General features: G+C 49.2%; 1 protein-coding gene across 1 annotated transcript; it reads left to right on the forward strand.

The window, feature by feature from the left end:
* Nucleotides 1–485: 485 nt before the first annotated feature.
* On the forward strand, nucleotides 486–8,349 carry Zfp41 (ZFP41 zinc finger protein). Its single transcript, XM_038342654.1, has 2 exons — nucleotides 486–2,085; nucleotides 5,787–8,349. The coding sequence occupies exon 1, from the start codon at nucleotides 595–597 to the stop codon at nucleotides 1,192–1,194; it is 600 nt and encodes a 199-aa protein (XP_038198582.1). The 5' UTR covers nucleotides 486–594; the 3' UTR covers nucleotides 1,195–2,085; nucleotides 5,787–8,349.
* The last annotated feature ends 4,865 nt before the right edge of the window (nucleotides 8,350–13,214 follow it).

Genomic DNA, 13,214 nt, shown 5'->3' on the forward strand with positions numbered 1-13,214 from the left:
GTTTATGAGAACAGCCCTGAGTTTTCCAGGCACAGAACCAGGCTGTGTGCAGTGGAGTTACCTCCTGTTGCAGGATATATGCACAGTCCCAAAGTGGGCAGGTGGAGAGGATGAGGAAGGGAAGGGAAGGTTCCATTTTGGAGGTGGGAAATGGCCATTGGTCCATGGTGGATACGGAGTTCTGCGGGATGAGTGAAAGCCTTGTCCTCAGGCCAGGGTGTGTCTCCTGGTCAGTGGCTGAGTCAGTGAGAACACTACTCAAAGAGATGAGCGTGCTATGGACCAGTGAAGTGGACCGGAGTTCTGGGGAGTCCACATTAGTCTGAGCAGCTCATCAAGTGAGCATTTGGAAGGCCAGTGGAGGTACTGCAGCCCCGAGAGCTGCCTTTGACCTGTTGTCAATGCTTTTGTCCCCAGAAGCAAAAGGACAACGATTCCAAAATGGATTCTGGATGCCAAAATGCAGCTTCATAAGCAAGAGGTGGTGAGCTGTCCCTGACAGAGTGAAGTCACAAAGAGCGAGCCAGCAGCCGCTGGCTGGGAGCCCTCAGCCTTCCCTGGCTTTCAGGGTGTTTCCCACTTCTGGGAGCAGCAATGGAAAAGCCTGCAGGCAGGAAAAAGAAGACCCAGGCCCCAAAGGAGGAAGCAGGTGTGCCAAAGACCACTGTCAAAGGAGAGAAAGTATCTAAGGCAAAAAAGCCAACCAAGAGGTCAGCGAGAAAGCCCCGGAAGCCCCGCAAACAGCCCGTCCTGAGTCCCGAAGACGAGGCGCATATCTTTGATGCCTTTGATGCCTCATTTAAAGATGACTTTGAGGGCGTCCCCGTGTTTATTCCTTTTCAGAGGAAGAAACCCTACGAGTGTGGTGATTGCGGACGAATCTTCAAACACAAGACAGACCACATCCGCCACCAGAGAGTTCACACTGGAGAGAAGCCCTTTAAGTGCGACCAGTGTGGGAAGACCTTCAGGCACAGCTCAGACGTCACCAAACATCTGAGAATCCATACTGGTGAGAAGCCCTTTAAATGTGGGGAGTGTGGGAAGGCCTTCAACTGTGGCTCCAATCTTCTGAAACACCAGAAAACACACACTGGAGAGAAGCCTTACGGCTGCGAGGAATGTGGAAAAACCTTCGCCTACAGCTCCTGCCTCATCCGGCATCGGAAGCGTCATCTGAGGAAGAAGCACTGAGCAGGGCAACTTGAAACTATGGATCTTTGTCAAACATCAGATGTTGGTCTAGGTTTCTCATGCAGTATGCTACTGATGGCTCATCTGGCTGCCGTGTCTCTGTCATCAGAAGGAAATTTCACCTCTCAGACGTGAGAACCCACAGAGGCTTTCCACCCTGTGAGTCTACACTTGGTGGTGACACGGTGCTCCCTGGGGGCTTACTGCAGCTCCAGCCATTTTCCAGACTACTTCATCCTACTCAGGGGCATCTTTGGAACAGCATTGGGTCACCGAGAACTTATAGCTAAAGTGACACCCTGTTGGCTAGGGCCACTGCCTCCCTCTGCGGCCTCTGCTGGCTCATCCACTACACATCTGTCAGTCCACCTGAAGGTGCCTGGCTCTGGATGCCTGGCCCATGCAGTCTGCTGGGGGCTAGCGACTCTAAGGTGGATGGCAGGCAGCACTCTGACTAGCTCTGAGGACCCAGGTCCCCTTGGACTACACCAGAGCTTGCTCATCTCTGTGCAGATGACTGAGGTGGTCCTGAAATTGCTCTCTTGTGGCTGAGCCAACAGTCTCTGAGCTCAGCCCAGTGCCTGAAACTGTGCCGCACTGTGTACCCTTGTCCCAGCCACCGCCGTAGACAAGGAGCCTGGATCCACCCAGAGTGGCTGCGGTGGACCCCTGCACCCTACCATGGTGGCAGATTGTGTAGATTAGGTCTTGTGGCTCCTCACCACTGTACCCTCAGAAACAACTGACCCTGCCCCATGGCAGCCTGCCATTCAGTCAGTTCCGCGTCCTGCCTGTCACCAGGACAAGGTGATGTGATTGTGCCTGCCCTCTGTCCCAGGTGCTTTATGAGGTCTGTGTTCTGAGGACGGCAAAGTGACTGCTGACTAGAAGGTAAGTTGGGGGAAAGTTAGCAGAGATTCAGACATTTTAAAAAATAATAAAAATAATAGCTGTAATCTTTGAGGACTCTGTCCTGAAAGAAGGGTCCCCAGCCAAAAACTAGAGATAGGTTTGTCAGCAGATAAAGAAACCATGAAAAATAAATGGTGCAGGGTAGTTGTGTTCCCTGGTAGGACTATTTTCCCAGGTGTTGTAGTTAATCTGACGACTAGCCTGACTGGATAGAGAATCACTCAGGAGACGTGTGTCTATGAGGGTGTTACCATGAGAATTAAATGAAGAGAGACTGCTCAGCAGGTAAAGGCACTTGCTTCAGAAGCCTGGCGGTTTGAGGTCAGTCCTGGAACCCATGTAGAAGTGGCAGCAGAGGGCCAACTCCTCAGTATTGTCCTCTGACCCCTCATGCACACAGCAGCGGTAGAGATACACACAGAGCCTTAAGAAACCAACTTTAAGAGACTTAAAAACTTAAGGGTTCATCTGCGTGCTTCACACTCTGCACCATCGTGTCCTGTGTCCCTTCACACCAGGAGCCAAGGAAACCTCAGGTTGCTTTTTTCAGACAATTGCCACAACGATGAGAAAAATAACAACTATACCAGGTTAACCGTCCTCCTGAAAGCTGAAGTTAGCGTCTCTGGTGCCTCCCGGCCTGGCCTAGCTGGGTTTGCTGATGATGAGCACACTGTCAGGAAGTGCAGGCTGAGGCAGAGTCTTCCCACACTGCACTCTCCTCATGCAGGCGGCCCCAGGAGTATTGTACCAGACTTGATCCCCGTGGGAGAGGATGCCTTAATCTAATATGGAAATCCAGTAAGGCAAAATTGTGAGAAAATGGGTATCAGATATAGATATATACATAGATGTATACATAGTACACCCAGGCAGCATGTTCTGGGTTAGAGGAGTTGCCCACATGCCGCTGGGACATTGGAAACCTGGGGTGTTAGCAGGTGGTAAGGTAGCTTCCTGGTCACAGCCTCTAACCCTATCCTTAAGGATGTGCGTGAAGGTTTGAGGGTGCAGAGTCACAATTTCCTCAATATTGACAGGAAACCAAAAATAGTGTGTGTTCATCCACACCGAGAGGACCACCAGGCAGGTGACACAGTGTCGTTCCTCATGAATCCAGGTCAGGAGTCAGTAACAGTTTATGTAAGGACCAGATTTTGTTCTTATCCTGGAACTCACTCTGTAGACCAGGCTGGCCTCGAACTCACAGAGATCCACCTGCCTCTGTCTCCTGAGTGCTGGGATTAAAGGCATGCGCCACCACTGTCCAGCTTGTTCTTGTCTTTGCAGCCACATAGTAACTCTCTATGCCACGTTTGTGACAGTGTCTTGATATGGTCGCTCAGGCTGCTGAGAACTATAGCCCAGGCTGGCCTTGAACTCACCATGAACCTCCTGCTTCAGAATTCTGGGATTTGTAGGCATGCACTCCATACCTGGTTTCTAATCCATATTCTTAATGAGCAAAATGAAGAGTTTGAGCCACAGGGAGCTTGCAGGCGGTTTTTTCAAGCTTTCCATATATAGGCTTAGTCCTTCAGAACTAAGGAAAAGCTAGCTAAGAATGTTGGGATTCCTGGGTGCAGGAACTGGACTGGAACCATGAGTGGCAAGGAACTAGTCAGTGTGCCTTCTGCAGTTTGATGTTCCAGGAGAGTGACAGTGTGGACACAGAATCTACAGTAGCCTAGATCAGTCAAACACAACCCAAGGGGTGCCTGACTTGTCTGAGTCGATTCAATTTGATTGTGCAGAACTCTGATAAACCCTGTCATTGGCAGTGTGAAGTGTTGCTTTGAGTGGACACTTAAGGAGCCATTGACTTAGAGAAACAGAGCTGACTCCGACCGAGCTGCTCCCTAACCTGGCCACATGGACTGCTTCTGGACCTGGTTACAAATAATTCTTTGATGTCTTTCCCACATTTTAGGATGTATAGGACAGGGCCCAGACACAGAATGCCATGTAGTCACATATTCGCCTCAGGTTGGCCCTGGAAGACACCTGCAGCAGTGTCTAGGTGGCAGAGTCATCCCTCCAGCAGACAGGTGGGTTCACCATCATTGTTTTGCTTTTGTGGTCCTGGGGATGGAGCACAGATTCCAGAGTGCTAGGCCAATGCTCTGCCACTTAGCTGTACCTCACCCAGGGTTCTTGGGAAGAATCAAGTTGTTTATATGCTTTTTGTTTTATTTTGGTTTTGGGTAGAGTAGGCCAGCCTCAGCTGCCAAGTCTAGAGATCCACTAATCCTAGTGCCAAACATAGCCAGTGTCTTGATCTCCGAGGGGAAACAGGTGGTAGAGCAGGACAGGAGTCCTTAAGCCAAAGTCTCCTTGCTTGGATGTTGCGATGTTGGATATATTGCTGAACCTTGTGCCTCAGTTTCCTCCCATGCAATGGGAGTGGCAGTGCTCAACTCCAAAGAATCAGCTAAAGCCATGACTTTAATCCCAACACTCAGGAGACAGAGGCAGGCGGATCTCTTGAGTTTGAGGCCAGCCTGATCTACAACAGCTAGTTCCAGGACAGCCAGGGTTGTTACACAGAGAAACCCACCTTTATTTAACACATGCCTTTAATCTCAGCACTCTGGAGGAAGAGGCAGGCAGATCTCTGTGAGTTCAAGGCCAGCCTGGTGTACAGAAAGAGTTCCAGGATAGCCAGGGCTACATAGTGAGACCCTGTCTCAGTGGAAAGAGACAGACGGCCCAGGTGTGGCGTTGGCTCGTGCCTGTGGTTTTATTGCACAAGTCTCCCTGTGTGTTGGCATACTTTTACACTGTTTTGTCATTTCCTTTATCTTTGTGTTTGGGTGTTTCCATGCATGTTTGTCTGTGTACCACATGCATGCAGTCTTCTCAGAGGCCAGAAGAGGGCGTTGGATCCTCTGGAACTGGAGTTATAGTTCGTCACCTTGTAGGTGCTGGGAATTGAACTAGGACCTCTGGAAGAGCAGCCAGTGTTCTTAACTTTAGGAGAAGGCCACTTGTTCATCCTGGCCACCCAGAACCAAAATAATCACACAGAAACTGTATTAATTAAATCACTGCTTGGCCCATTAGCTCTGACTTCTTATTGGCTGACTCTTACATCTTAATTTAACCCATCTCTATTAATCTATGCATCACCACGAGATTGTGGCCTACCAGGTTTCAGCACGTCTGTCTCTGATGTAGGACCCATGACATTTTTCTCTCCCGCTGCCTGCCTTCTCCCAGCATTTAATCCAGTTTTCCCCACCTACCTAAGTTCTGCCTTATCAACAGGCCAAGGCAGTTTCTTTATTCATTAACCAATAAAATCAGCACATAGACAGAAGGACCTCCCACACATCTCTCCAACCCTTGTTGGAATTCTTTTCTTTTTTTTCCCAGATTCAATTATGAGAAAAGTCGCACAACCAAACAAGCAGGAGGAGGTCAGGATACAGCCCCAGCAGAAGTGGGAGGGTGTCACACCTGCTGCTTGTGCTGAGTGCACTCGTGTGTCTCTAGGTGTTGGTTCACGGCTGGAGCCCCACATCCCTCAGAACCCTTCGCTTTCTTTTAGTAGCTGGCAGAACCAGCTTGCACTTAACTGTGCCCCCCTTCCCGCCCATTTCTGTCAGTTAGCCATCTCCTAGTGAATTTGGAACTGCCCTCTTCTCATTTACCCAAACTGTTCTTTGTTTTTTTTCCAGGTTGCTAGTACAGATCTCCCCAGCAAGAAGCTTAGAAAAGTGAGAGTCAGTGTCTACCTCCACCACAGGGCACTGCAGATGCCCACTGGGGTCATGCACCAGGGGGGAGGCTATCATCACAGAATCCACTGGCAACAGGAAATCTGTAGGAAGATGAGCTCAGGGAGGCCTTTTGGATGCCATGGGGTGACTCCAGGACACTTGGACTTGTTCCCACCCTGAAGTTAAGGTGGCCACATCACATCGTTCACAAGAGACCATTAGCTCTGGCCCACTGTCAGCCTGCTGGAGAGTCCCCAGCACCAGCTCTTTACTTCATTAAGACACTCTGAACAGCCACCTGGGTCAAACTAAATGTTCAGAACCTTCTAGATGTCTTGAACTGTGTCCTGGGCAATGACGAGCACTCTAGCAATGTATTAGTATTCTAATTACAGAAGCATACTCAACCGCAACCAGAAACTTCTGAGACATGCAAGGCAGCCACACTTGTTAGCACCTCAGCTGCCACACGCGGTGGGCCTTGTCCTGTGGAAAGGTTCTGACAGCGTGGCTGCTGCTCAGCCTCACTTGGAGCAGAAGCACTGCCAGGGCCTGACAACAAGTGACTAAGAGCTCTGAGCTCCACTGGCATCCATTCCCTCAGTCCTCCCAACCAGGTGAGAAGTCAGGAGCCACCCTAGGGAGAGTCAGAAATAGCCCTGGACTGGGCCCAGGACCCTTGGTCAGCCTTGACTCCAGCTGGCGACTTCAGCTCCTGGAAGTCTGTAGCTCCAGGGCACACTGGGGCTCCACTCCTTCACCTTTGGATCCATTCCAGTTTGACATCAAGACACAAGCACTTCCTGTGCAAGTGAGTTAGGACACCAAGATGCCCTGAAGAGGAGGAAGAAAAGCTGTGAACCCTGACTCAAGGAACAGATGCGCTGTAGCTTCTAGGGAAGATTTGGGTGGGGGTCCCCTCTGGTGTGGACCCCAGGCACAGTGCAGACAAGGAGACTAGCCTCTGTGCCACATTTCCCCTTATGCCAAGAGACGGCTCTCCCTATCAGCCTACCCCTTCTGAACATTGTGCCAGTAGAGTTGAATGTTTGCTTTTTCCTGGTTCTGTCTCAAGGAAGACAAGTAGATTGCCCTCTCCTGACTCAGATCCCCTGGGACTGATGCTTTCATGGGGCAGCTCCCAGCCAACACCTAGGTGAGGCATTGCTCTGCAGCTGGGCCTGCAGTCATTTGGCTCTGGACCTGCAGAGGGTTCTTGGCACCCGTGAACTGTTAGCACCCAGCGGGCCTGTCAACACCTCCCTTGGCCACATCAACGATATGCTGGAGCCTCATCTTCTATCTGGCTGGTGCAGAGAGAGACACCTGTGTGTCCTCATGCCCTATACACTCCCCGTGGGGCATATCCCGCCCTGCTGTGCTAAACTGCAGTGAGTGGTGGATCCTCTGAGGGCTGCAGCCACAGCCCGTTGTGTTGTAGCAGATGTTCTTCCCAGTCTGGTGTTTGTGTCGCAGTTGTTAACTCTTCCATGTAAACCATCCTTGGTGCTGTGTCAGTGTTGTGCACATTGGACTAGACGGTTTGTTTTGCTGTGCACTCGGTGGCTTCCTTCGTGTGTGGCCCCCTACTCCATGGACACCTGCACTGATCTCCACATTGCCTTGCAGGAGCTGCCATGGTTTTGTGAGCAGATGCTGTTGCTGCTGCTACTGGATGTCTATTTTCTCATAAAAGTAAATGTGTTTCCAGCCTGCTTACTGTGCTCTGTCAAGTTCCCACAGTGGAGGGATGCCCTCCAAGAAGCCGCCATCTTCCTCCACTGGGGACAGAGCTGCGAGACCAGGGTTCTGGCTGGTCACTGTTTCTCGGGAGTGCCTGGGATGCTCCAGTGACCATGCTCACGAGAGTACAGTGTGTAATCGAGAAAAGTCGTCCCTGCTGTACGATGGGGTGAGGGTAGAGGCTCTACAGCAGCAAGGCATCGTCTCCCTTTTTGACCCCAGATACTAGGATACCAGGTTAGGGTTTGGCTAGTTGTTGAGTGTCTGTAGCAGGGGTCCTGGGAATCATCCATGCATCCTCCGTTTATGGCAGTTGTTCTCAACAAGGGACACTTAACAGTGCCTGGGGACAGCTTTGTGCCAGGATTTGGCCAGACCTCATAATACACAGGTGAGCCCCCCACAGCAGCAGGCAGCATTGGTGCCGTGTTGTCACTGAAGCTAGGGACCGAGCTGGGCTCACAGTCAGCAGAAGCAGGAGGAGCCCTTCCCTTTTCTGATGTGTTTTCCTGCGGCCCCAAGACTAACCTTAAAATGAAGGAAAAAGGATCATTTGAGCTTTCAAGATCTAGAATAGCTAACAATAGTGAGACCCCCATTTCAAAAATGGGATGGGGTGGGGGTGGATCTGGAGGTTTAGCCCAATAATGAAACACACACAGCAGACTTGAGACCCTGGTTTCAGGTCCCATCCCCAGCATTTTCAAAAAAAGGAAGGCAGGCTGGAGAGATGGCTCAGTGATTTAAGAGTACCAGTTGCTCTTCAAGAGGACCCATGTTTGAGTCTCAGCACCTACATGGCAGCTCGCAACCAACTGTAACTCCAGTTCCAGAGGATCTGTCCCCTTTCCTGTGTTCTGTAGGCCCAGGCATGCAAGTGGTACACAGACATACAAACAGGCAAGACAGTTGTGCGTGCATGCATGCGTGCGTGTGTGTGTGAAAATTAAAAAAATATATCCCTCCCCTTCAAGCGTTTCAGTGCCTCCCAGTACAGTTAGAATGAAATCCGAGTTCTGGAGTGGCTTTAGAACCGTTGTCTGACCCTTGCTTACCACATTCCAGCCTGCCTGCTCTCTCAGGTCCAGGTGACTGGCGATACTCTTCCCATATCTCAAGACCTTGGCACCCACTACTTCTTTTGAACCTGTCACCTCCCTATCACCTCTCCCTCCTTTGATAGCACCTCCTTAGGTTATCTTGGACATCAGGCCTCCACTTGTGGGGTGTCCACCAGAGAAGACTAGGACATGGGTTTAAACCAAAAGAAAGTCTTTGTTAGCTGGATGGCACCTACACCGTGTGTTCAGGATCCCGGTTTAGCACCAAGAATGTCTCAGGGTGAGCTTTTCAGCACAAAAACCATGTCCTGGAGTGGACATGCTTCAGTTAACAAGAACGGTTACCTAGAAGCGGACCCACAGAAGTAAAAAAAAAAAACCGGTTAGTACATTAGAAACTTTCCCAGAACTGTAGACTTCGATGGTTATGTCTTTACTTTTGTTTTTGTCAACTGGTGCTGTCTACATGCTGAGTTTTGTGGCCTAAATGGTGCTTCCATCATGGAGTCAGCTGTGCTAAGGTTTGGGGGCCCAAGAAGGTCTGGAGACATGTTACATTCCCTACTGGTCTTAGTGAATGAGTCAAATCATGGACTTACCCCGCTCTAAAGAAGTATAGTTGGTCCTAAGGACCACTAATTTTACCAAATTGTACATAATTGGCCAAACAGTTTAAGGTACAGGAGCCCACCATTAATCCAATCAGAACAAGAATTAAAGGCCCAGGAGGCACTGATAGTTTGATGGCTAAAGAAACTCCATTTTTTGCCAGGCATCCATCTCGGTACCCATCAGCCATCTGTCTCTGACTCCAGTCCCTGAAGATAAGTTCCCAGTAACCCTGACTCAGTGACCTCCACCCAGAAGTGCACAGCTGTGCCGTGACATCTACGTGTCATGATATGACTGACTGCTCTTTGGCTTCCGTGACCTGCTTATGCAGACATGCGAGGACTATTTGAGTTCTCCTTGGCTACCTAATCTTGGCAGACAGAACGGTTCCTGGCTTCCGTGTGCAGATACTCAAGGTCTTCTTGTGGGTTTTGCCTTAAGAATCCTCCCCTCACCCCCTTCACCCAGCAGTCTCTAGTCTGGCTCAGAGATTGTTGTCCTGCTAGCAATTTCAATAAATTTAACTAATTATAATCCAGATTGAGTCTGTGGTCCTTTCCTGGAGGTCTTAAGCTCCATGACATTTTGGGGACTCATCCAGGATCCCTGGGATACCCCAGACTCAGGGATAGGGGTCTTGGGATAGTCCCTAAGTGGGGGCAAGTCCAAGGTGGACTTGGAAGCCTGGGGAAGCCCAGGACGGTGGCTGCCACAAATTAAGGAGTCACTAGTTGGGGATAAACTCTAAACGGGAAAGAACCTCCATGCAGAGACCCTAGGGGTGAACAAGCCCTAAATGGAGACAAGTACATTGTGGACCTGGAGGCCCCTGGGACTCCCAGACTGTGACTACTGCAAATTTGTGAATTCCCAGCACTCGGGAGGCAGAGGCAAGTGGATCTTTGTGAGTTTGAGGCCAGCCTGGGTTACAGAGTGAGTTCCAGGACAGCCAGGGCTACATAGAGAAACCCTGTCTTGGAAACAAACAAAAAAGTAAAACTTGCTGACCAATGTACATTTAAAGTGCAGGCCAATTAGTGAGTTCTGGTCTGGAAGTCCTGACATCTGGGGAAACACGGGAGATGAGATATGATCATAGACCCATTCTCCAGGGACAGAATGGGAGACGCCATCCTGTTCCCTGGTTCTGGCATATATGAGTGAAGGTGGCCACCACATGTCTGTCTAGTCTCCATGTGAACATTCTTGTTTGCTTTTGTCTGATGGATTTATGTTTTCTGGTGTGCTCATGGGAGCTGGACCAAGCATGGCTAAGACCCTTATGGGTTGCGTGCAACATCATTTTTTCAGGATTTCCACAAGGCTGACTACTCCTGGCTGCCTCCCACTGCACCTCCACCGCCACCACTGCCGTCTTGTTCAGTTCTGTCTCTGCCCCTCTCACTGGTTCACTGAACCTGTTGTTAAGTCCTGTGGGTTTCCCATGAATTGTTATCTCTGAGCTTTATTTTCTGCTTGCTCTGGTCAGTGGATTCAGTTTTGCAGGGATTCGGGTATGTAATTAGACTTTGCCAGCTCCCAAACAATATGCACAGAGACTTATTATTACGAAAGTTTGACCTTTACCTTAGGCTTGTTCCCAACTAGCTTTTCTAACTTAAATTTGCCTGTTTCTATTAATCTTCAATCTGCCACTTGACTTTTTACCTCTCTTCCGTTCTGTATGACTGACTCTCTCCACATCTTGCTGGCATCTCTCATGCACCTAGAGTCTTCCTGAGTTCCTCTCTTTCTCAGGAAGTCCCGCCTATTCTCTCCTGCATGGCTATTGGCCATTCAGCTCTTTGTTAAACCAATCATGAATACACACCTTTGAATAGTGTAAACAAATATCTCACAACAAGGCATCTTGGGAATGGATAATACTGAAGTATTGTTTTATGCCATTCTGCTTTATTAAAAGCTGGCTCTGGAGTTGGGTTATGGCCCTCCTCTCCTGACCCAAGCATACCTGTTTAAAAGTTTTCTCCTAAATCTCTGTCTTGGGGCAGACAGGTCTCCTGCCTGACAGGGAAAGGAAAACCCAGCAGCCCAGGAGGAGACACTGGGTGCTTTAAAACAGCTGAAGAGTGACTGCTGCAACGGGAATGACTGCTGCTTCTCTCACGCTCCTTTCCTTGGTCTTATTTAACTCTCAAACTTTTGCTAAAATATAAAATATCTCAACTTGAAAGACTATTATATAAACTTTCTGTGCCTTGAAATTTGTAAGTTTACTGGATATGGTTTTAAAAAACTGTAAAAACTGACTGAAGAGTTGGCTCAGAGGTTAAGAGCACTGGCTGTTCTTCCAGAGGTCATGAGTTCAGTTCCCAGCACCCAGTGGTGGCTCACAACCATCTGTAATGTGATCTGGTGCCTTCTTCTGACCTGCAGGTGTGAAGGTTAAATTAAACTAAGATCACCCTCTTATGCCCTCTCAATGATCCCAAGTTCTTCCAAGTTCCTGAAAGGAGCAGAACTCCACCCTGGGTCTGACTGATGAGGGTATGGTTGATGACAGCCACTAACCACATGCCTCAACCATGCCTGATGTATTCTTAACTCCTTTACCCTTCAATTCTGTACTTCCCCTCACCACAACCAATCAGGTTAAAAGTCAACTACCCCAAGACCTTCTGACAAGGCTTGTAACCCACTTGTGGTTTTCCCTTTATAAATTCTAGCCTGTAAATGCCCAAGGCTGCTCAGTCTCTCGAGTGCTGAGTTGCTGCCCAAGTCAAGACTTGTTTCAATAAACCCCTGTGTGTTTGCATTGGATACTGGCTCTGTGGTGGTCTTGTCTGGGGGTCTCGTGACATGGGCACAACACAGGCATGCATACAGATAGGATACTGTATATATAATAGATTTTTAAAAATCTAGCCGGGTGGTGCTGGCGCACCTTTAATCCCAGCACTTGGGAGGCAGAGACAGGTGGATCTCTGTGAGTTCAAGGCCAGCCTGATCTACAGAGCTAATTCCAAGACAGATGACTATGCTACAAAGAATCCCTGTCTCAAAAACAAAACAAAACAAAACAAAATCTCTAAAAACAAAAGTAAGCTGATGCCAGCACTTTCTGAGTTCCCATAGAAGTCTTGTTTTTACAGTTTTCTGTGTAACAGTCTCTAGATTACAGATACTTAAATTCTGCAACCTGATGACTTCATAAAAAGATACTTCTGAAGCTGTTCAGGTTGTCTGCCTCCATCTGCAGACACACACAAATTGGCTATATAGTAAAATCAAGCCCTGTCTATAGTCTCTCACTGGTCACTCCAGATATGCCTGCTTCAAATCATCAGAGCTGGGCGTGTTGAACGTTAGTATTAAGGGTGTGCAGAGATGCCTTTATTCCCAGCACTCGGGAGGCAGAGGCAGGCAGAACTCTGAGTTTGAGGCCAGCCTGGTCTACAGAACAAGTTCCAGGACAGCCAGGGCTGTTAGACTGAGAAACCCTGTCTCGAAAAACAAAACAAAACAAAAAGGACCCGGTGAACATTGTTTAAAATCTCCTTGATCAGTGTTGAACAGAAGGGAACAATCTACGCTACCAGGCTGCATTGTACGGCAGTGACCAGCCGTCACCCGCCCCACCCATCACCCCCAGCCTGGGAGCAGTTTTTTTACCCTTTTTTTCCCCCAAAGAATGATGATTTTTGGTTGAAATGGAGACTTAAGTCATAAAATAGGAAGGAGTGTAGCTTCGTTTTTACCATTCCTTTGGGCTGCTTAGAATAGGCTGGGGAGCAGAGGGAATGTACCTCAGGGAAACGATCTCCCCCTCCCCGTGTGCTTGCTGCTTTGGTGGCAGGGGCTCCTGGATGACAGGCTAGGCCCTGGATGAGAGGTGGGGACCCTCCCCACCCCCGCATGGGAATCCTGAGCAGGACTCAAGGATGAAACAAACCAGCCGGTGCTCTGGAAGTGGGACAGACGGAGGGTTTGATTTTTGTTTGTTTTCTTG

This window comes from Arvicola amphibius, chromosome 9 (assembly GCF_903992535.2).
Source record: "Arvicola amphibius chromosome 9, mArvAmp1.2, whole genome shotgun sequence".
Taxonomy (NCBI): domain Eukaryota; kingdom Metazoa; phylum Chordata; class Mammalia; order Rodentia; family Cricetidae; genus Arvicola; species Arvicola amphibius.